Genomic DNA, 24,750 nt, shown 5'->3' with positions numbered 1-24,750 from the left:
AAGTGGTCCTGGGAGGATCTGGTATGTGAGCAGTAGCCAGCCCTTTCCACCCACATAGCAAGCCTGGGAGCTAGAATTGAGCTTTATGGTCCACTGCTTTTCTCTTGGAACTCTGTCAGTTTCAGCTCACTCCCAATGTGTAGTGTTCACCAGAGTGCTGGTGGATCACCCCACCTCCACACAGACTAGTTCAGCTCAGCGTTCTGCCCCTCTACCACCAGGTGTAGGGGAATGTTCCCTCAGTGTATCTGGCCACCAGTTTTGTCCAGGGGTGGCACAATCTGTCCCCCAGCTGTGCTAGAGTGTGTGGTTCCCTCTAAAGCAGATGATGTGTCATGCTCACCTGGTGGGGTTGCAGAGTCACTTGGGTGGAAACGGCTCAGCTCCAGAATGTTACAGGCAGAAGTCAGAGGTTCTGTGTCCACAGGTATTATGACAGGTCCAGGTCATCCCAGATACTTGCAGATCTCTTTCTTCAGTTCTCTGCATTTTGTTTTTGCTTTACCAAGAAAGGAAGGAAAAAGAAAAAAAGGGGGGGGGGGTTTAAAGGGGCTTCCCAGCAGGCAGACTAATGGACCAGCAACTACCTGCTCCAGTGCCCAGGTGTTATAAAAAGCTAATTTAAGAGTCAGTCATTGAGTATTATGTGTACGCTACGTATTGGCACTATCTTAGTTGGCGGAAAAGCAGGGCTACCCAATCCTTGCTACCACGAAAATATGGAGTATTTTTCTGAAATTGTGCAGGTCAAGGTCCCAAGGTCCATCAGCTATCAGCCACCTTGGTCTCCCAGTCATTGGCTTCCTACACATTTCTTTTAAGTGCATCTGTTGTAGATGAAAATACTTGCATCTTCCATTCTGATTTGATCTTTTGATCTCTGATCTATAGCTAGAACATTTTACATTTAATGCTATTCACATTTCACTACATATAATCTAATTATTGCTATGATGTGTTTACATCCACAACCTTGCTATTTGTTTTCCAGTCTTAGTTCTGGTGCCTTTCTCATTTCTACTTCTTCTATCACTTTTACACTTAGCAAATTGCTCTTCACAAACCTAGTAACTGTGAAGCCCATCCTATGAATTTTCCACTTCAGGTACAGTACTTTTCTATTGTAGGATTTCCTTTTTTTTTTTTTTCCCAAGGCTAGTCTTGGACTTTCAATCCTCCTGTCTCCACCTCCTGCATGCTAGATTACAGGCATGAACCCCCATGCTTGCTTTCTACCACCATATCTGGCTCCATTCTGTTTCTTATAATGGTTTTTATTTCTCCGCTGAGGTTTCCTATGTGTAGAATAATAAGATTACATTTTCTTTTATTTCTATAAGTATGTATTATTTGTTAGCTAGGTTAAAATCTTTGCCAAATCCAACATTTGGGTCGTATCTCATTCTGTTTCTACTATTACCTTTTTATTAGCATGGCTGTGTATCTTTGGTTGTCTGGCAACTTTTTTATTGTCTACTAGACACCGTTAGTGATGTATCATAGAGACCAGATTCTTTTATCTTCCTTCTGAGGAATGTTAATCCTCATTATAGTAAGCAGTTCAGTTACTAATTGCCTTTAAATTGGGTAGGTCGAGTTTATGTTTTCTTATGGAAAATATGTAGAATCCCAAAATGTTCCCCAAGTACCTCTAATATAGCAGGAGTCAACACTTCTAAAAATATGTGCCCTTTGCAGAGCTTCTCAGGGCTTGATTTAAGGCTGTTACAGTGGGCACAGAGCAGTGATCTTCAATTAGAGATGATTTTCTCCCCCCCTGACATTTGGCAATATAGACATTTTGGTTTGTCACAACTAGGGTACAGATAACTAATGGCATTTGGTAGAGGCCAAGGATGCTAGTAAACCTCCTACAACACACGGACAGCTTCACACAGTAAGGAATTATCTGGCCTACAGTTTTGACAGTGCCAAGATTAAAAACCCCAATAATCTTGTTCTTCTGCCTGGAGGATTGACAAGTTGGTGAGGTCCTCCACTAGGCCTGGAATGGACCTCCAATGGCCTTCAGCATTACTTGATGGCTAACATTTCCAGTAAGCTGCCCTCTGGTAAGCCTCCTACAGTCTTGTTCTGCAGATGCAATTTCTGTATGGGAGGGTTTGTAACATCATATTACAAGGGAATTAATGAAATAGTGTGAACTAATTCATGGCAATTTTTACAAAGTAACCAGTTGTGCTTCAGTGATAAAAACTTATTGTGCAAACTTTCATTTTCTTTTGTGCACTGAACTTAATAAATGTGGATTCTCTGAAAATGTCATTTTATTAGGATGTATATTTAATGATCTGGGGGTAATTTTATTGAATATCAGGTTAAGTTCGAGAAAGCTTAATCTGATGATACAAACAGTTCCATATGCTTGCCATATGCCTGAAAACTTATCTCATTAGGAATTAAATTAGATAGATGAGAGAGAGAGAGAAAAAGAGAGAGATGTTGTTGTTAGCATGAAAACCCAATACTTTGCATTCTGTTTCACTAACATCTTTATTTTTTACCCACATTACCAGCCTCTTGCAGTAAGAGTTTAATGACAGTACATCGTAATCAAGGAACAAATGAATAAGTAATGAACAAAGCAAAAAGGCAGAAGGAAAAAAAGCTTTATGACAAGATATGCTGGATGAGATGCACCATCATAGGCATGTTTTGTCTCAAGTTAAAGGCTTTGTTGTTCTTTACCTCAGAGCCTGCACTACCTCGCTTACCTTGTCACCATCTGTCAATCATTCCTCCCTCTTAAGACAAAAATCTGTTCTCAACTCGGTGCAAGCAGTAAAGGATATGGTTTTCATCAGTGCACTGCCTTCCTAACCCATGAAATCAGTACTTTCTCTCCCTCTTGTTTTCATAATGCTATACACATTTAAAACAAAACTATCATCCTCACACTAGAAATTACATTTCCTCACTTGGTTTGAAACCCTCACTAAAACATACCTGTTCTGGAGTATTAGAAAAACAAAACATTTTTATATAAATGAGATAATAAGATAAATGGACCAATAGTCAACAATAATATGAAAGGAATGCTGATTTGACTTTTATGTTTTTACCATGGTGCTTTTTTCTTTCCTGAGCAGACCACAGAGTTATATAATCACTAGACTTTCCATGAGTATTTGCCTTTTGTTTTTGTTTGTAAACTCAAGGGAGGTAAGACTCCCTTAGACTAATTAGACTTCCCCTTAATTCACTTAGTTCAGAGTGAAACAAAAATAGTGCTTGATTTCTATTTGGTGATTACAATAATGATTAGGCTTAACAAGGCTAGAAACATTGATAGCAATTTGTACATTCATAACCCATATGGAATAAAAAAAGAGAGCTAGATGTGTCAAAAATATACATAAATAAGCTGGGTGTGGTGTTGTATATCTGCAATCCCTGCACTCAGGAGGATGAGGCATAAATTTCAGGCTGGCCTGGGCTATACGGTGAGTTCAAGGCCAACCGAGCTACATAGCAAGACCCTGTCTCAAACAACAAAAGAAGGCGCATGGCTCAAGTGGTAGAGAACCTGCCTGGCAAGTGCAAGGCCCTGAGTTCAAACCTCAGTACCAAAAAAGTAAAAGAAAAACAAATATAAGAATAACAAACGATGTGACAAAACTATTCTTCAAAGATAATAATACTCCTGTGTTCGTGTTCATGCTCTTACTAGGGGCTGCAAAAGAGCTATTTTGTTATTCTTTAGGTTGCCATTCATTTAAACCATAAAATTATGAATATTTAAATGAAGTCAGTAACTTATGTATAAAAAAATACGTCCTATAGCTAAATAGCTTGAATATCAACTTTCTGCCTATTTTACCTTTTCTAATCACCATATGATGCTTTGATTTTTTAAAATGAAAAACACAAATATATTTTTTCTAAAACAATTACAAAATTAGTACTTTGTCTTAGGGTTTATATTTATTTTCCAATTACTTTATTGATCTTACAGGCAGAATAGTATTTGAATCTCTCTATGACATTCAACACCAAAAATCTACAACTCTGGTGTCACTACAACAATTACTAAAAATTGAGCAAGCAATTTACAACTATTTGAGTTTCAAAGGCATATAACATAACCTTTTGCAGTAACATAAAATAGTATGGATGTGTGTTGAGACATAAATAGCCAGCATGGCACTAGTACCTCAGGCATTTTCTAATTGTGATACTTAAACAAATTTTGGGAAATGAGCAGCACATTGGTCAGTCACCAATGACCATGAAAAATACATACATATAAAAGTGTCTATTTACCTAACAGTGTTCAGTTGAACACTTTAGCTTGACATCGTGTAGTACTGTTATCACTTAGAAAGCATCACAAATCAGTATTACATTTGCCTCAAGCTCTTTCACAGATGAATGATCCTAATAAAGATGCCCTAATTTCAAAAACTAAAGTCATTAATGTTTATCTTCATTTGAAACATTTCAGAAAGCTTGCTGAACCTAATGAACACACACCCAGTCTTAGACTCCTGGTGAACAGTGACATCTACTGGTCATTGTATCACTAGACAAAAATTTTAGAAGCAATAAACTCAAGTGTCTGTGAAATTGCTAAGCTGTTTCACCTTTAATATTGACACAAGTCTATCTCCAATGAAACTGTATAAGAAAAGGATAAGAAGTCCTAGTAGATTCCCTCAAGTTCAGTAATATATGTTAAAAGAAGAGCCAATATCTATTCTTAACATTTTCATAGGTAAATATCCTTTGTAGATTATTATAACAATCCAATTTTTATTTCTTCATGTCTCAATTTTTGTTTCTAACAGATAGAGGAAAATAACATAAAGAAATCTGAAACACATTAGTTACTGAATAATCAATTCTAAGGCTCTTTTATAAATACATGGATTGGAATGTCCCAGAAACAAACAGATCCAGACACTCCGTATAATGACACAGTGATGTGCAAAATTAAGATATTATAACAGCTGCAAGTATATTTATTATTATTGATCTGAGTTCACTCTGGAGTGTTATTAATTTCTTATAAATGGGGCATATTCCAGTTCATGAAGACTTTCTAATACAACCAGATCATGAAATGGAATTGTAGAATCACAATGTTATTACAGAATAATTTTACCATCAGAAAGTCATTGTTTCCTATTAATGAAAAAGTCAGTACATTCTTTGGCTATTGCACAGCCCAGCTGAGGCAGCCCAGGAAAGCTTTTGTTACTCCCTAGAATCTTAGCTCATGGTCTCTGCACAAGCTGACCACGAGACCTCTGGTACTGCTCCTAAGACCTTGACAGTCAGTTGCAAGGAAACTGCTTCTCTGTTTCCTTAAAGATTTTTCCTATTGCAATCCCGTGATTGTTCCTGGGACACACTAGAACTGTCTCTTTCAAACAGATTGAAGTGCCCCCCAAAATGCCTGTGCATATGCTATATATTTCACGCACACACCCCAAATTAATTGCGAAGGGCTAAGGCTAGACATTTTCCTCCTTCTTCAACTTCTTAAGGCTTTGTTAGTCATAAACAGATGCAAGGCTTGGACAACAGTTTGTGTGTTGGTACACCAATGTACTCAAATAAAGAATGAGAGTATTAGGTTCTCATCAGGAAATCTACTACCTAAACATATGTGATGCTACCGATTACCTAGAACATTCATCCACATGCCATTTATGTGCATAAAGAGGACTATAGAGACCAAGCCCCCCAGAACTTGGCACTGAGAGTGAGGAATAATATCTCGAAGGTGTCAAGTTGGGGACTGTAAGGAACCATCTCAATATCACTTAAAAGATTCATATAAATGCTACCCAGGCATGTTCTAATGGGTATCTCATGACCAAGTATATAATCAGTTAACTTTATTAGATCAATGAATATGGTTCATGAAGGTCAAATGAGGTGCTATATATGTAAATCCTGGGGTTCTCCCCAGCCCACTATCCCCAGTAACTTCCAGCCCTCTCCCCAAGAGTCCTCAATTAAGGAGCACATGTGTGGGCAGTGGCCACAAGGAGTTAAATGAGACGTTTACATGAGTGACACTGAAGGCAACTGAAGGTTACAATCTACTACTCTATCTTATATACACTTCATTCTCCTGTTTTTCCTTCTCCCTTTTCCTTTTGCCTCCCTTACTTCTGCCTGAAACTGGTAAGATGAAGCAGTGCTGTGCCCTGTTTCTGTCTGAACCCCACAAAGATGGCTTCTGAATTCCTAACTACTCAACACTCAGCATATCCAGACAGTTCCAGATGAAAAGCTATGAGCAGCTCTCATTTATTATCACTGTCGGTTCAAAACAATGACCTCTCTCAAAAAAACAATTCAGAACGTGAACTGACATATTGGGTTAAAGGTCAATCCTCTACCTAATAGCATTTACATATCTTGACCTTGTACATGTTTCAGGATTAGTTCAGGGTTACAAATAAGTCGTCTCACCAAGCTACAAAACCATTTTCATAATCTCCTCTTCCCATATAAACTACCAAAGAGTGAAGTAAATGATGCTTTCTACTACTGCCCAGGATAATGCTTCACTGGGTCTGGAAGAGTGGACACGGGTTTAGCTGAATGCTTGGATGAGTTACTACCACCAGATACCAACAACCCTAGAAATAATTTGGTCTAGGTCTAAGTGCTAGTATCATACTGCCAAGTCTCTTTCTGAAAAGCGTAAAAGCAAAATATCCCATTCCTGCAAGCAAACCAACCACAAGGGTGGTGCCAAGAACTTTTGGGGCCCTTTTTTTGGCCACCCGGAATGCTGTTGGCAGCACTGCAGAGATTAATATATTGTTGACATGTCCTAAAACCTTATTAAATGTTTTTCTCTTCAAGACACGCTCGTAATAGGTTTCCAAGTTCGGTCGCTTTCCATTTCCCCAATTTCTCCTTGCAAACCCCAGGAATTTCAGTCGATGCAGTGTGACAGCAAGTGAGACGTCTGCCAGGGTAAAGGACTCTCCACATAGCCAAGGCTGGTGGCCCTCTTCTAATCAGAGAAAGAAACATGAAGAATTAGGGACAAGCTCTATACAGACAAACTCTAAGTGATACCTGTAGTCTCAGCCTCAAAGGCAAGTGTAAGTAGAGCAAAAGGGCCACAGTACATTTTCTCAACTTTTAAAGCATAACATTTCTAAGTAATTTTTTCTAAAAAAGAAAAAGTCCATTGAAATGTGCCCCAAGATACAGGAGACTGGCTTGACTGCCCAAGTCCCTAGGTAAAATTGAAACCACTTGATCTCAAAGTCTTTCTATCATTTGTGAAGGATTCAAAAGTTGAGAGCCTACAAGCCAGAGGAGTTAACAGATTAACAGATACTTCCTACTGATTTGTAAAGTAACAGGTGTACTTAGGAAAATCCATAAGGTTAAGCCTGAAACATCACTGACTACCGTTCTATGAAGCCTCCATGCCCCCAGGTTCCATGGATAAAACTATTTGCAAAAAAAAAAAAAATGCATTTGTATTAAGCATGTACAGACTTTGTTTCTTATCATTATTCCTTAAACAATACAGTATATCAACTATTTCCATAGCATTTACATTGTATTAGGCATCAGAAATCATCTAGAGATGATTTCAAGTATACAGGTAGAGACAGGTGTAGGCTATATGCCACTTTGTAAAAAGGACTTGAGCATCATGGGTTTTGGTATCTCCAGGGGCTCCTGAAACCAATCCCTCTGGATACTGAGGGATGACTATACTTATCTAAAGCAGAAGGGAGTCCCTATCATGAATCATGTTTGAGTTACATAGTCTTCAACTCTGTTACCAAAGAAGTACAAATGGTCCTCATGTATACACCAGGACAATGGCTTAATCCTGAAGTCCACAGGTGCACTACAAGAATACTCACTAGCCAGCCTACAGATGCACCTCACACTTCAGAGTGGAAGTTGTCTCCCTGCCTAAGGAAAAAACTAGAAAGGGCATTCAAACAATTCCTCAGGTTATTCAATTGAACTATTATAATTACAAATTTGTGAAATAGGTTATAGGTAAGACTCTCCCAATCATAACTTAAATGGTACAGAAAAGTCACCAGACATATTTCACAAAGATGCAGACTATTCTAATCAGACATAATAAACAGCATTGCTGCTATCATAATTAATATCGTATGTTCTCCCTCATATGTGGACATTAGATCAAGGGCAAACACAACAATGGGATTGGACTTTGAGCACATGATAAAAGCGAGAGCACACAAGGGAGGGGTGAGGATAGGTAAGACACCTAAAAAACTAGCTAGCATTTGTTGCCCTTAACGCAGAGAAACTAAAGCAGATACCTTAAAGCAACTGAGGCCAATAGGAAAAGGGGACCAGGAACTAGAGAAAAGGTTAGATCAAAAAGAATTAACCTAGAAGGTAACACACACACATAGGAAATCAATGTGAGTCAATGCCCTGTATAGCTATCCTTACCTCAACCAGCAAAAACCCTTGTTCCTTCCTATTATTGCTTATACTCTCTCTACAACAAAATTAGAAATAAGGGCAAAATAGTTTCTGCTGGGTATTGAGGCGGGGGGAGTGGGAGGGGGTGGAGTGGGTGGTAAGGGAGGGGGTGGGGGCAAGGGGGAGAAATGAACCAAGCCTTGTATGCACATATGAATAATAAAAGAAAAATGAAAAAAAAATATAAAAAAATTTAAAAAATAAATAAAAATAAAATTAACTGATTGCTATGCAGGAAATCTTTGTGCAAAGCAATCCTCAGAACAAGGAAGAACTTCTCTGTGTCAGGATTAAGGAGGAGAAAATAACCTGGGATGCTCTCCCAAAACCAACCCTCTAAGCCAAGGTTGACTCAAGGTTCAGACATAAACTAATATACTTCGGCTTTTATGTTGAGTAAAGATCATAAATCATTAGGAATAAAAATATTATTTTTAACAATATATAACCATGAAAATGTGTATTGTCATATAGAACAAATAAATGATTTTGCAGAGAAAAAAAAAATAATAATAATAATTAATACTGCCCCTAAACAGCAACAATAAAAAACAGATTGCAGAACATATCTGATAAGATCTAAGAATGTTCCCATAAATACTCCTGGTGTTTAAATGAGAAAAATACTAAGAATGAGAACCTACCTGGGGTTTCTTCATTTCTTCTTTGCAGCTCAGTTTCAACTTGATCCAAAACCTTCTCCAACTCATCAAGGATTTTCTTCAAATACTTGACATTGTCATGATCAAGCAGCTTTGACTAATTAACAAAACCCAAAAAAGAAACTAAATAGGTTATTTATGCCTATAAAAATCTATGTAGCATGAAGTACATATAAATTTTTATAGAGTTAGTACCTCTTTCTTTTAGAAAATAGGAAGAAATAGAATAACTTTGCAAACCCAGAACAAAATTAAGGGGCAATACCCCAGCTGTGAAAACATCCAAGAACAGACTCAGAGCTCATCGGCAACTCCTAGGAAATTAGATGAGCTGGGAGGGCAAAGAATGTGAGGGACCTGAAGGAAGATCTGTCGTGAGCGGAACTTGAGAAGCTGTAAGTGAATGAGTAAATAGAGAGTTGGGAGTGAGGTAGAGAACAAGGAGAATGACTATACACAGGTATTTCTCTTGAGGAGCTCATTTAGCTAAGAGGGGTAAAGGAAGATGGGAAGTTGAGAGAGGGTTGGGAGTGCTGCTGTTTGCTCTATCTGTAACATGGGAGAAGCTTCCATGTGTTGGCTGGCCTTGGGAAAAGAATCAACAGAAAGTCTGTAACTGTTGCTACTTATTAGGGACAGAGCCAGTCAGTGTAACACATGGAGAGACACAGTCTAGCTAGTTCTTGCTGTGGTGGAACAGCAGTTATAAGAAGTTCCCCAAATTATTTATTAGCTTGCCTTTGCCTTTTATAACTTTCCATGGCTACCAGTATGCTCAATATCTGCTTCTCAGATCACTGTTTGACTATCAAAAATAATAAAGAAATTTTTTTCTAAAAGCTGAGCATAAGCCAACTGTAACATGTGCACTAGAGAAATGTAACATTTAATGGCAAATGTTCTAGAAACAGTATTCTTCATTTATAAAAAGAACATTTAATACAAACAGCAGGTGTCAGCTGAGGACAGCTTAGTCACTTACTTTAAGCCGCTTCTGTTTGGCGATGTATGCCTCTTGCAAATCAGGGTTTTGTTCAGCAAGTTTCTTTAGTTCAGACTCTGTGTTACCAATTTGGCCTGGTAATAAAAACATTTTTGAAATGCAAAGGTATTCTCTCCCTCCTATACCAGACACAGAGTGGGGAAAAACTCAGTGAGGGCACGAGTTCTGGGGCTAATGGACTGCCACTTCCTCAGGCATACCTTGTCCTGCACCTCAGTTTCCTCACCTTTAAAACAGAGCTAAAGTGTGCAGGCTGAACTGGCTGACAAGCTCCTAGGAAACACTTAGAGCAAGGCCCCGCCCATCCTAGTGCTCCATGCAGGTGGGTTGCTCTATGTGTCCATTCTTCTCAAGTTCTGTCAACTATAGGTGACAGAACTGTAGACAGAAGATGTGTTTCAAATCACATAATGAGCACTTGGGAAGAGAAGAAAGAACAAGAGGAAAGAGAGAAGTAGGAAGACAGGGCAGGACAGAAGAGAAGGAGAAAGGTGAAAAAGGGAAGAAAGAAGAAAAAGAAGAGGGGAGAGAAAAGGAGAGGCATCCAAAAAGGAAGAAAAATAACATAAGAGGATGACAAAGGTTAGGCATGACAAATGTGAGGCATGATGTAATGGTAAAATATGGTTCCTGGACTTAGAACACCGGGAGTTGAATGTTTCTAGTCAAACACTCCAGGGTCTTATCACTGTCATCTTCCTTGGCCTTCCTGGCCCCAGTCACCTGCACTACAGAGCATACCTCCTTCTGCTCTACATCTCACGCACTGACCCAACAATATCCTCATGACAGAGGGAGGGAGGACACTGGTGTCACAGCTCAATATCAATACCACAATGTAGAGGTGATGCTTAGATTCTAGCTAGTCCAGGTCCCTCACATAACAAAACAATAATTACAGACCAGAAACTTGAACTCATTTGCCCATAATCCCAGGAAGATTCCAGTTTTTCTGACTCCCAATACATCTGTTCATGAGAACATGTCATGTTCTCCACTTTCCCAATCATTCTTGTAAGGTTTATCCAAGCTTGGTCCTCAAACCCAAGAGTTGACAAATTGGGTCCAACAGACAATAAATGTTCAGTTGAATGGCTGGAACAGTTTAAACAGACTACTTCTTAAGTAGATCCACACACACATCCATTAAGCAAACTCAATAACCATGAGACATGCTAGGTGTCAAAATGAAATAAAAAACTTCTGACAGCATTTCAGAACCTTAAGGTTTTACATACTGCGAATCCTTGTGGTTGCATAGGCTGGGATCATGGAGTCCACTGTTAGCTCAGGATGTAAAATGCAGCCATGTGTATAGGCATCCATCGGCAAGGAGTCAAGAAGCTCTCGGTAATGCTGTACCCGTGGGTAATACATGCTTCCTTTATCAGGCATCAGCCTGGGTGTTCTTTCTAAAATATACATATAAACATAAACATTGGAGGAAAAGTTACAAATGATATGCTACACCCAAAAGAAAAACCCTAGCCCTCATCATTGACATTCTTCATTGTATCAGTTCATTTAAAACATGCCATCTCATGAGCCTAGACAGTCACCATTTGAAATGGCCTGAGGTACCAGATCCCAAACCATGATCTCCCTGACAGTCTCTCACTTCCTACCTTGCAAACGCCTGCTCAACCCTCAAAGTTTAGTTCTTTACCCACTTCCTCCATGAAGCATGCCCTGCCCAACACCTGACTGGCTCAAGTTTGTCAAAAATCATCATACCTATACTGGTACAGCCCCTACTACCCTGTAAATGGTTGTATATTTCTTTTAGGACAAGTAACAATGATCTAGGTTACACATTTTAGGCCCTCAATAAAAGGTCAAGTGAATTATGGGAAGATAATTAGGGACCACACTTTTCTATGTACCAATTAACATCAGGAGTAACCCCACCCATTTCATATGAAATGACAGTCTGTATGGAATAGGGAAAATCTTTGCTCAAAGACCACAGTTACACTTTCCCTGCAGATTTCTAATAATTCACCTCCAGAAAGTGGGTTCTACCTGAATCCTCACTTGCTGGTTAAAATCTAGACTGTAAATGGGCAGGGACCACATATTGTCCTCTGTTAAATCCCCAGAGCCTAACACAATGTTTGATACATAGGTGTTCAATAAATTGTAATGAGAGAATCCCAAAATTTTCAGTTACTGAATACTTGAGCTAGAAAAAGCTCTGCAACAGTTAATGAGAACATTAAGATATGAAGGCTAGAAGTTCACCCAAGATCCCACAGGTAATTAGAGGCAAAACAAAACTGAAGTCACCTGACTCCTAATGTAATGCTCTGTTTTATTATATTACAATAACATCTTCCAAGGGCTTACATTTCAGAGACTATCCAAAAAAGAATAGAAGTGAAGGGTAAGACTCAAAAGTCAAGGCAGTGTTCCCTGAGAATCATTTCCTACTCTATCTCTTATGCCATGTCTGAAAAGTGCCAACTGGCTTATTCCAATGTAACCATTTATTTCTTAGCTTAGGTCACTTATTTAATTTAGAATCCTTTTGGGCAGCCCATACTCATTCATAAACATTGACAATTCAATGTTGGTTGCTATCAGCAGAGCATTTCAGGCAAGATCTCCTAATGCCAGACCAAGGAGAACAAGTTTTTTAAGCCAAAAGACTGTTTCTGACTCTGAGAAATAAGAAAATGGATTACTGTTCAAGCCAGTAGGCAAATTTCTAACTCCTTGCTGCAGAAACCAGTGCTGAAAGCTGCATTAGAATAACCAAGAATGTAGTACTGACTACATACTGCTTCTGCACAGAGTTTACAAACAGAGCACACTTCTTGCTGACCCCATGTGGAAACAAGGGTAAGTCACTTATACCACAGCCAGTCGCTTAACACCACATATTTCAATCAGCAATCTAAGCAGACTTTTCTGGATGTCAACAATATCACCAGGACCTCAACCAATTCACAGTAATCATTTCTATGAGGACAACAGACCAAAGTCTTGAAATTAAAAGTTTTCTTAACCTTGCATGTGCCACTGACCTCTTTTCAAAATAATAATGTCCTGCGTAAAATAGGATTGCAAAGGAAGTTATATTAAGATAGTTATCAAAGTAAGTTTAAGTTATAATATGCACACCTCTTTAACATATTAACAAGATCTACTCTCATTTAAAAGCATGAAAATACTACAATAACAATATGCTGTGAGCATATCTGTGATTTCTATTCGTAACAAAGTCACAGGCACTCCTGACAGTGATACAGATTGTGTCTACACATTTGATCCAGCAATACCACTCTTGGGGATATACCCAAAAGACTGTGACACAGGTTACTCCAGAGGCACCTGCACACCCATGTTTATTGAGGCACTATTCACAATAGCCAAGTTATGGAAACAGCCACGATGCCCCACCACTGACGAAAGGATCAAGAAAATGTGGTATCTATACACAATGGAATTTTATGCAGCCATGAAGAAGAACGAAATGTTATCATTCGCTGGTAAATGGATGGAATTGGAGAACATCATTCTGAGTGAGGTTAGCCTGGCCCAAAAGACCAAAAATAGTATGTTCTCCCTCATATGTGGACATTAGATCAAGGGCAAACACAACAAGGGGATTGGACTATGAGCACATGATAAAAGCGAGAGCACACAAGGGAGGGGTGAGGATAGGTAAGACACCTAAAAAACTAGCTAGCATTTGTTGCCCTTAATGCAGAGAAACTAAAGCAGATACCTTAAAGCAACTGAGGCCAATAGGAAAAGGGGAACAGGTACTAGAGAAAAGGTTAGATCAAAAAGAATTAACCTAGAAGGTAACACCCACGCACAGGAAATCAATGTGAGTCAATGCCCTGTATAGCTATCCTTATCTCAACCAGCAAAAACCCTTGTTCCTTCCTATTATGGCTTATACTCTCTCTTCAACAAAGTTAGAAATAAGGGCAAAATAGTTTCTGCTGGGTACTGAGGGGGTGGGTGGGAGAGGGAGGGGGCAGAGTGGGTGGTAAGGGAGGGGGTGGGGGCAGGGGGGAGAAATGACCCAAACCTTGTATGCACATATGAATAATAAAATAATAATAAAAAAAACAGATTGTGTCTACATTGGTAATGGAGGGAAATGATAAAATTCTTCTTAGAAGTAAATGAATACAAACACAATTTTCCTCATCAAATCTCCAATCTCCTGAACTCTACTCATAAACCCTTAAGGGCAAAATTCTCAACATGTATACTGAGGCTCCCTAAACTGCCCCAAGACACCTTGAGGGAACCACAAAATCAAAGCTATTTGGATAGTAACATGAAGGTGCTAATCACTTTGTCACTCCTATTCCCTCTCAGTTATAGCAGAGTTTTCCAGAAGCCACACGAAACATGATGACTCATCACTCTGACAGCTAGTGGGATGTGTGCTTGAGGGTTTGAGAGCTTGAAACTTTTCTGTTTTAATTTTGAAGTTGAAAATACTGACAGATACAACGAACATAAACAAAAGCTCTTGGGCATCCTCAATAACTTTTAATACAAAGGGATCCTGAGAGCAAAAAAGTTTAAGAGCCACTGTCTTCGGGGTCCAAGAACCCCAGGTTAATGAGCATAAACAGTACAACACTTTCAAACGCTTCCCAAATGTCAAATTTATGGCTCCTGACTCTAACTGCTTTCTGGTGCCAAACCCTGGCGCCTTCTCCAGAAGAACATACCACTTCCTTCCCAGGAAAGTGAACGAGAGAAGGAAAAACAACATCTAATTGCTTTCTGGGTCAGTTCCATCTGGCCAAGCCTGAATTCTTCAAAGGAGAACAAATACAAGTAATTTTCTTCTACTTACTTGCCATTGCTGTCTGCTATCTCCTGAAGCACTTGGTGAGACACAGCACAAGATGCTCACTGCACCCACACACTCTTCCCATCTCCCTTTCCCTGCCCACTTCAAGGATACCCTGTCCAGCACTGCAAACCTCCCCCTTACACCAGGGCACAACAGTGACTGCTGCCTCCACAAAAAGGTTTTCAAAAAAGATAACTGGGAGTTTCCTTTAGTATTACTCAGGACATCTTTGCTCTCACACCCACTATATTTTATTTTCCAGTCCTTCCATAGAACACCTCTGCTGTAATACTAAGAAAGAAAAGAGTATCTCTTCTTGGTATTCCACCTGAATCAGGGGTGAAAAGGCAATATAGGGCACACAGGGCAGAGCAGATGCAGGCAATGAGAGGAGGTGCCAGCATTGGGGGTGAGGCTGCAAGAGCAGAGGCCAGGCTTGGTGAGTAGAAGAGTAAACAGGGGCTGAGGGTGTAGGTCCATGGTAGAGCATATTCTGAGCATGCATGAGGCCTGGTGCTCAATCCTCAGCACCAGACAAGTAAATAAACAGCCACAAGACCTGACTCCTAGACCTGAGTGGCAAAGCAGGTCTTGTATTGCACATACACTTAAGATGGCAAATTCAAAAGCAGTAGGTAGACATAAAGCAGAATGATGTGGTAACAGCAGAAGAAACCAAGAGAGAAAAAATCAGAGACAATAAAAGTATTCTGCTGCTATTTAGCGGAAACAAGTGGCCCTGGACATTCTGTGGCCCCTGTATCGCTGAGTAGAATAACAATGGCTCTGGGCCATTTTTACAAACAACAAAACACAGTAACATTAGATTTCTCCAAAAGCAAAAATCAAAAAGAAATTAAGGTTAAAGGTATCAGTTTCCATTATTTCACTAAACTCACTGCTCTGGTTTTCTACAATCCCTAGAAACAGGAGGTATTATTGTGCCCTGTTTTCAAGAAACACAATTCTCTAGGTGTATTTGAAGCACCATCATGTCTTCCTTAGTAGCTCAAATATTACAGATTAGACTTCAAATCTAATTCTATCCTTTCGCTACTTTTTTTTTAGATTGTGTAGTGGGGGCATCAATATATGTCAATATATGTAACACAGCCTTGTGCCCTTCAACTAGTCATACATCAGCCTTTTAAAAAATAGAATAATGGTAAACAAGTCATAACCTGAAACCAAAGATATGGTTACGAACCGACTGCAATTCAAGACTGTGGTAACTTTGGTACTAGAAGGGTCAAATCTAAGTATAGATGAGAAAAAACATATGGTATCAAATTACTTATATTCACTATATGATATGCCTCCAGGATTTTCTGAGACAAAGACAAATTTGTAGCCTTTTTCAGTAAATTTCATATTTATATTACTTTTTAACTTACATTAATTATAATTAACATATTAATTATAATCTATATTATATAATTATACTTATTTTTTTTAATAAATTTTTATTTGGATATATTATATGGGGGGGTTCATAGTGACAACTCTAATTAGACTTTTATTACATTAGTTACACTGCCCCCATCATCGCTCCCCCTCAGCCCCCTCCCCATCCCACTTAAAGCAATTGCAAGAGATTTCTTAGATCTTTAAAGTGACAGAGGTCAACACAAGAAGGGGATCAGGAACCAGTAAGATCAGTTAGAGATCAATCAACTTGGTTGTAACACATTTGTACATGAAAGCAATGCTAGCAATCTCTCTGGTTTGTCTTCCTTATTATGCTTATGTCTTCTCTTCAACAAAATTAGAGATAAGGGCAGAACAGGTTTGTCTGGAAGCAAGGGTGGTGGGGGGGAGAGGGAGGGGGCGGGGAGCAGGGGAGAGAAATTCCCCAAACAATGTAGCACATGTGAATGAATGAATAATAAAAAAAGAGATTCCTTAGTTCTGTTTCATATAGATATATGAAGTATATACAATTATATTTAATTTATATCAGTTACTCTTAATTGTCATTATATTAAATACTTTCAACAGAATGTGTTAAAGTGTTATCACAATTTGTTTTAATTGTTGGAGACATATAACAGAGCTATATTTATCTTTTAAAACCCCCTCTGTGAAAATTGGCCAAATCACAAAATAAAAAGCTATTTCCAAAATAACTTTTATTGATACAATCGTTAGTTTTAAAGACTCATTTTCTTTTCCTTACCATGTGCCATATTTTCTCCATCCTTTGTGTAATTTGCAATTTTCAGTAGATATGCTAAAAGGTACATAAAGTTATTCAACTGTACACAAAAGCCTTTTATTGATGGACATAAAATTATCCTATGAACCACAATAATTGGCAGTTTCTTAAAGAATTATGTCTTAATATAATAGTGACTTCAGAATTAATGTTCTTTTTAAAATGTTATACTTGAGTTTCAATAAATATTAATAAAATTGTATCTATAAAATAATTTATATTTCCTAGTCAGACTTAATATATGATTTTAATATTATATCATAATAGTTTATTTGCAAACCATACTCTACCTCTTAGAAATACTTTAAATGATAGACATAAGACATAGGGCACTATGTTCAGAAAACTATTATGTATAAAATTACCAAAATTCAGTATTTACCATATAACATCCTTGGTTCCAAGTTACCACTGAGTAACTTGGCAATAATAAATATCATATATCCTAGTATTTTATAATTACTTCATATCCATATTTTTATTATCTAGTAGCCAAATTATATTGAAAGAGATTTTTGAATGGTATAATAGCTGGGTTCTAAAATCCACACTAGTGTGTTTATTCACCTTGTCATATCCCCTGTGGTTGAGTCATACCTCATCTAACTCAATTGTTTGCTTTAATATAACTACTCATTATATGCCCAAATTGAAAAAGGTAGCATTTACATGAAAAAGGACCTGTAAAGCTGAATAAAAATAGCAGTATATGCATATATCAAGGACAGGTTAGGACTCTTATTAAATGTATAGGTAGAAAATATCCTTGAAGATTAGTAAGCTTATAATGATTTGGGATCTTTGAAGTATCTTTGAAGTATCCCAGGATCCTGCACCTAATTGACACCCAATAAAGGACTACTGAAAACAGAAGGAAGAGAGCTCTTAGCCAGTCTTCAATGAGTAGTCACAATTGATACTTCTAAATCCCTTCTTGGACCCAGGTCTTGACCTTGGGAATATCATTCATATCTATTACCATTCCTCCATGTGCCTGCTTTCAAAACAAAAATCAAACACAGCTATTATCTAAGTTAGATATTCACTGTTATAGGCTAAAACTTGAAGAGGATTGCCCTGATTCTCAAATTTTCCCCCTAAAACTACCAACTATTTAATGAATTATCACAAAAGTACAAGAATGTAAGTATCTAAATACTGATACACAAGATGGTTCAGCACGCCATCATTTTTAGTACAATCATCAGCTGACAGACTCCTAAAGGTCAGCAAATGACAACAGAGATGCCAGTTCACTACATCCTGCTCTGTAGATGAAGGGTCTATCAGAACCATGGGCAGCATTACACCTCATGGAACCCACCCACTTATTACCATTCTAACTTGTCAATACTACTCCAAATCCCATAACTAAACAAAATGCCAAATGTTCTGGCCAGCTTAGAATGCAAAGGACTATGACTTGTTCAGTCTAGATAGAAGATACTTTTAAACACTCTGAGATTAAACCAGTCTTTTGTTTTATTATTGGAAACTTACTATCAATCAGGACCCTCATCCTTACTTAATGCAGCCTATTTTAAAAAGCAAAATTCACATGTTATCTTAGTCTTGTTAAACTGTATCTCAGTTTTTCCCATTTTTATTATCTCATGAGAAACATTTCATAAGCTAAGTCATCATTTTAACCACCCCACCTTTTCTGTCATCCACAAATGTAATACCATTTCTCCTGTGCCTTTATTTGTTTACACAATTGTTAGTCTCAAATCAAGGAATAGAGGCCTATAAGAGCATCACTAGAGGGTTAGTGGTATAGTTCAGTGGGAAGCACTAACCTAGCATGGGAACCCTGGATTCACTCCCTAGCACCACAAGTAAAAAAAAACCACTAGAGCTCTCCATCCAGGCTGACATGTATTTCAATCATTCATTCATTTTAATCATTCAAAAGTTTTTATTAAACACCTCTGACAAAGTATTCACTGTGCAACACAAACAGGACAGTAAGACAGAAGACAGACATTGTTGTCTCTAACCTCATGGTGCTTACAGTGCTCTATAAGTAATATAAATATTTAAAATAAAGTATGATAAAATTATTATACATAAAATGAGAGTCTATAACTGCAGGGGCAACCTGGTATAAGAAATCTATAAATGAATATTCTTTAATATGGTAATTTATGCACATGCAAATTTGCATTGCTATCATTTCTAGCCATATTTGCTCCTTTATTCCACAAGGGTATCATAAAATAATCTCAAATGCTCTACTTAAATCAATATACACTACATCTAGAACTATGACTGGCAAATAATAGACACATTCTTTAAAAGTATTTATAACATGCTCCAGCAATCTAAAACATAAGTGGTTCCTTCTACTAAGTGACTCAAAAATTAAAAATATACATTTAAAATCCTTTGGCACTCTCATGAGTTGCAGAGATAAAAACGAGTCCAACCAACTCATATTCTACTCTTTCCCTTTCTCAGAAGAGTAACTATCCAATTGACAAGCCTATTAAAAAAAAAAAAAAAACTTTGGCAACCTATTCTAGAATTCTGCCAGGCTTAAATATTGTAATTTACATCCGTACTTAAAGTTTAAACATGGTAATTTATAACATTATTCTCAAACTTTAATGTACATACCATATAAATAATTCAGGGCTCTTGTTAAGACAAAGATTCTAACTAGATCTGTTGTGAGATCAAAAGTTCTGCATTTCTAACCACCTCACAAGGGATGCCAGTGCTGCTGGTAGATGGAGCATACTTTAAATAGCAAGGACCAGCAGAATTCACCCTCTCCTTCCTGACAATTGGGATAACATTTGTCTACGTCTTGTTTGGCTCTCTTCCTACTTCCCATGAGATCTTCATGACAAAAAAAATTAAATATCTGAATAATAATGATAATAACACTTATGTTTGCTGGTTTTTAAACTTTTTCAATATTCTGAGGTAAACTTCATGTTGGCCTATAAACTGGACTAGTCTTGATTTGTAACAATTGTTCACTAGCTGTCTTCATATCTACCATAAATTATAGGCCCCTTAATATTACTCCTTTTTTAAATCCTTTTCTACTGGATAATTACTCTCCTGTGAAAGAGTGAAATATGAGTTGGTTGGGTATGTTTTATCTCAACTGATAAAATGACATCACCTAATTCAAAAAGCAAATAGAGAAATTTAATTATCAAAGATCTTCAAGAAGTTAATAGCAGTATCAGACTAAAAACTAGGATTCTTGATTTTATTATGATAGTTCAATCAGAGTTAAAATTGGTATTTTCCATATTCCCATTCTATCTCTTAATCCACAGTACCTTCTCCTCTAACTTAGCAGTCATTTTTAAGAAGTTGGTATTTTCCTTGGTTACATATTACATAGCAAGACTCAGAATGTATTTCATTTTTGTTATTAGTATATAATAAAAGCACAAGAGGAAGCCTAAGGGAAAATTTAAGAAAATCTAATAAGCAGTACCATTACTATGTTGTAAAACACTATTTTATTGCTCAATTTCTTAAGAGGAAAACATTGTATAGAGAAGGAGAAAACAAGGATGGAATGGAGGAGGAGTAGAAGTGGAATAGTAACAGACATAATAGTTCAATCAACGTTACCAGAAGATTTAAATCTGATTTTCTATTTAAATCTGATTTTCTATTATATGTATTTTTTAAAAGTGACCATTTAAGATAGAATTCTTACACAATTATTTTGTTTTGTCCATATTATTGTAATCACTTCTCCCAAGAAACATAATTAATAGATTTATCCATTTCCAAAAAGCTCAAGTTGAGAAAAATTATCTTAAATCAATTAGTAACCATCCATTTTCAGTACAGTTGCCAACATATAAACATATAAGGAATAGCAAGTAATGATGAAGTCTCAGTAGTTCATTACAACATTTGGTTTAGGCCAAGGCTACCTTTAATTAACACCGCCAATTAGAATTCTGAATCCTAGGACACAAACATCTAGATTAAGAATAGTGGTATCCTCCCAGCAAGAAAAAAGAATAGGGATTGTTGATCTAATTTCCCCATGTAGATCTCATACTCGTTTTCCTCCTGGGTCCCTCAAATCTTTTCTGACCTAGGAATTTCCTCCCTCAGCTTTCTAATTTGGAGTTATATGCTGGTTTCATCCTACATAGTTTGTATCGGCATATCTGGTGCCATGTTAAAAGTAACTTCATCTCGTGTAGCTTCTTTTTAAGAAGCGCACTTGGGTGAAGCTAGGAGCCCTCATTCTGTTCTGAGCTCTGCCAATGATGGACTGTGTAAACTTGGACAAATTATTGAAGCTACAGTTCATCTGGAAGGGTTGTCATTAGGAACAAGTCAAACAATGTGTGAGTGGGAAACAGGGCAATGTGAAGGTTTTAGAGACCACAGACCTTACCATAAAATGGTCATATTACCTCGGACAATCCTGTTTCTCTTTCCTCCTGTACAAAACAGGAATAACTAGTCTACAACGCCTGTTTGAGATGAGTTCTTTTGACAAATGACTAGAATAGAGATTATAAAATTCCCAATACATAAGCTACCAATAAATGATCATTTCCGCCAGGTACCAGTATAATCCTAGCTACTTGGGAAGCTGAGATAGGGAGGATCATGTTCAAGGCTAGCAAATAGTTCCTGAGACACTCTCTCCAAAAATAACCAGAGCAAAAATGGACTGGAGATGTGGCTCAAGCAGTAGAGCACCTGCTTTGCAAGTGTGAAACCCTGAGTTCAAACTCCAGTCCCAGCAAAAAAAGAATGTTACTTTAAAAAGTATGCAAATTTAAGCCCTAGAATTCTGTAGAAAAGATGAAAAATTCAAACTATACATAAGTAACTAGGGCAAAGAACCCAAATTACACTAATAACCTATTGTCTGTTGTCTAAGATTCATTATTCTTTTTCCCCTCTAGTTTTTAAAATGAAACCTTCTGGTGTGTTAGATGAAATTGATTTTCATAGTATAAATTTAGAATCAATACTATGAATTTGGCTTAAAGGCTAATAAATCACCACCACCACAAAAAAAAAAAAGCTGCAGGTGTTTTTTGCACACATTAACATTTGTACTTTACATGAAATTCTTTCAAACAGTTACATTAGCTTATGTAAAATTTGTTATTGACCTATATTGTATTTGTGTGCTTATGGAAATGGAAAAGGTTTTTAAATCACTAAACCACCACCATAAAACGAGAGAGAGAGAGAGAGAGAGAGAGAGAGATGAGAGAGGGAGAGAGAGGGAGAGAGAGAGAGAGAGAGGAGAGAGAGAGCAGAGAGAGAACACATATTTGTGTTGAGAGTAAATCCAAGAAATCACAAATAGCCTTAACATTACCATCCAGGAAAGTCTGTTCAAGATAATCAATGATCTGAGTGGCCTCACAAATTATGTTTTCCCCGTGGATAAGGACAGGCACTTCTCCAGTTGAGTTCAAACGCATAAACCAAGGCTCATTGTGCTCACTCAGGGGCAGACTTACATCATGTTCCTCGCACTTCAATGCTTTTTCAGCAATTACCAAGCGCACCTGGAAGAGTTCACACGGGTTACTCAGCACAGGTTAAGTTTTCACTTAAAATGACTTCCCGGGATACAGCTAAACAGCCTTTCTGAGTTATTAACACTGTTAACATTCTTTTTAGTGATTCTTGTTTCTAGAACGAGTAAGTGAGATAAATTCTAGGTCCTATTCTTGCAAAGAAAACAAAAAGGAAACGAAACTAATGCCAGCTATATTCGTTACATAGTCACCCTTCCCATCACCACCCGTTTCTTTGTGTCCTAAACCTAATTATCCGTACTGCCCAGACCAGAACCCGAAGTGCAGGCATGCTAGGCCTTATTGAGGAGCCTGAATGTGAAGAAGGAGGAGGGAGAGGACGGGGAGAAGAGGGAACGTGGATTGGGCTGTTGCAGGAAGGCGTTGTGCTGTCTCTCCAGGCTGCAGTGGGCAAGGCCTCCAAGGCCAGTTGCTGAACGTGGTGCTTTTCTGTTGCATTTCATGATGGCAGTGCCTGGGGCACAGCCCTTCCATCTCACACTGGCTGTCCCCGCTCCCCAACCAGGCGCACCCTTGCCAGGGAAGGAGCTGGATGGAGGCCGGCATGACCCCAGCCCCGGAGGGAGCTGTCCGGGTGCTGAAATCCGCTCCGCTCGGCCCGCGACGCCGAGGCCTGTACCTTTTGCGAGCTGAAGGAGTGCGTCCAGTGATACAGAATGAGCTTCACCTCCGCGTCTGGCTTGCCTTCCGCCATCAAGGGCGCACCTCTCCTCGGCTCGTCCCGCCTCCGAGCCATCTCGGGGTTGGAATCCGGGACGCGAGGGGCCTCGCGCGTCCGCCCCGCGCCGTGCGCTCCGCTCCGCGCCCCGCAGCGGCCTCGGGCTCTGCCCCGCGCCTCCCCCGCGGGAAACCAGCTCCGCGGACACGCGGGCCTCTGGGAAGTGTAGTTTTCCCCGCGAGAAAGCCGCGGAGCCGCGCCCGCAAAGACGCGGGGTGTGCGCGCGCCGTGAGGCTCTGCAAGTGCCGAAGTCACCTGGGCGGGGCAGGTGGGAGAGAGATGCCATCGGACGATTTTTAGGGGGAAAAAAAAATCTAAAATAGGAGACTCTGGTTATTAGGGTAAGAAAAAAATTGTAATTGCAAACTGCTCTTCGGCTTTGGAGGTTGCTTGGGTGGAACGCAGCGATTTCCCAAGACACTCGGGGGTCTTCCTTTGGCGGGAAGGAAGTTCCGGTGGACAGACGACGCAAGTGGGTAAGGACTGGTGAGTTTTCATTAGAAGATGCTACTATGGAGTCACGGGGAAAAAAATCTCAGAAATAACCAATAAACAATGGCGTTGTGAAGCAGCGGAAATTTTAGAGCAGAACCACGTGGGTTCATGTCCTGATTTTTCCATGTTCTCCATAGTTGAAGTGGACATCATTTTATTTCGCTCATAAGGTTTTTGTGAGACCCAAATAAATAAAAAACTCTCCAAACATCTGGCACATTGTAGCATGCAATATTATTCACAAGCTTTTTACAGTCTCTTATAACCATGAGCAGAATCATAATTTCATGCTAGTCATTACTGTATACCTCTTGAAATTTAACATTCTACTAAATTGATAAAATTTCTTTCAATAAATACATGTAAATATGACCATTAAATAAATGCCCTGATAATTCATTCTGCTAATGTTATTCGAGCACTGTTGTGTTTCAGACATTTTGCTGAATCCTGGAAATACAAACTCATGCAAAAACTGATTCCTGAGCACTCAAGATGTGAATCTGGTAGCAGAGCTAACAAAGTAAATAGCTACAATAAAATAAGCCAATAGGCTTCCCCAAAGCAGGAAGGACCCCTGAATGACACAAAATCCCATGAGAGTCTTCCTCCCCTTACAGTACTTCATGTGTTGTTCACTTATAATTCTTTTATCATTTTTTTAAGTTTGGGGGGGTTTTGTTTTGTTTTGTTTTTTGGTGATACTGGGGATTGAACCCAGGGTCTCTTGCTTGCTAGGCAGGAGCTTTATCAATTGAGCCACAACCCCAGCCTTTTTTCACTGTATTTTTCA

The 24,750-nt window shown here is 38.5% G+C and overlaps 1 protein-coding gene across 2 annotated transcripts; it reads right to left on the bottom strand.

The window, feature by feature from the left end:
* Positions 1-3,925: 3,925 nt before the first annotated feature.
* Positions 3,926-23,584, bottom strand: Gdap1 (ganglioside induced differentiation associated protein 1). Of its 2 annotated transcripts, none has more exons than XM_020177099.2 (6): positions 23,364-23,584; positions 22,519-22,711; positions 11,382-11,555; positions 10,123-10,217; positions 9,123-9,237; positions 3,926-7,000 (listed from the first exon to the last, which is right to left on the bottom strand). In XM_020177099.2, exons 1-6 carry the CDS (start codon positions 23,478-23,480, stop codon positions 6,618-6,620), a joined length of 1,077 nt encoding a protein of 358 aa, XP_020032688.1. In that variant the 5' UTR covers positions 23,481-23,584; the 3' UTR covers positions 3,926-6,617. The 2 variants fall into 2 exon arrangements, with proteins under 2 accessions (XP_020032688.1, XP_073924837.1); XM_074068736.1 differs by having other exon boundaries at positions 22,664-22,711; positions 23,364-23,451.
* Between the last annotated feature and the right edge of the window lie 1,166 nt (positions 23,585-24,750).

Source organism: Castor canadensis, chromosome 3, assembly GCF_047511655.1.
Source record: "Castor canadensis chromosome 3, mCasCan1.hap1v2, whole genome shotgun sequence".
NCBI lineage: Eukaryota > Metazoa > Chordata > Mammalia > Rodentia > Castoridae > Castor > Castor canadensis.
The sequence above is the reverse complement of the archived record's forward strand: the minus strand, read 5'-3'. Positions and strand labels throughout refer to the sequence as shown.

Excerpts from the sequence above, each read along its gene's own strand:
- Gdap1 (XM_020177099.2), bottom strand. The coding sequence starts at position 23,480 with ATGGCTCGGAGGCGGGACGAGCCGAGGAGAGGTGCGCCCTTGATGGCG. Across the intron at positions 22,712-23,363 it reads ACTCCTTCAGCTCGCAAAAG|GTGCGCTTGGTAATTGCTGA; the intron begins GTACAGGCCTCG and ends GAACTCTTCCAG. Across the intron at positions 7,001-9,122 it reads AAGAAATGAAGAAACCCCAG|AAGAGGGCCACCAGCCTTGG; the intron begins GTAGGTTCTCAT and ends TTCTCTGATTAG.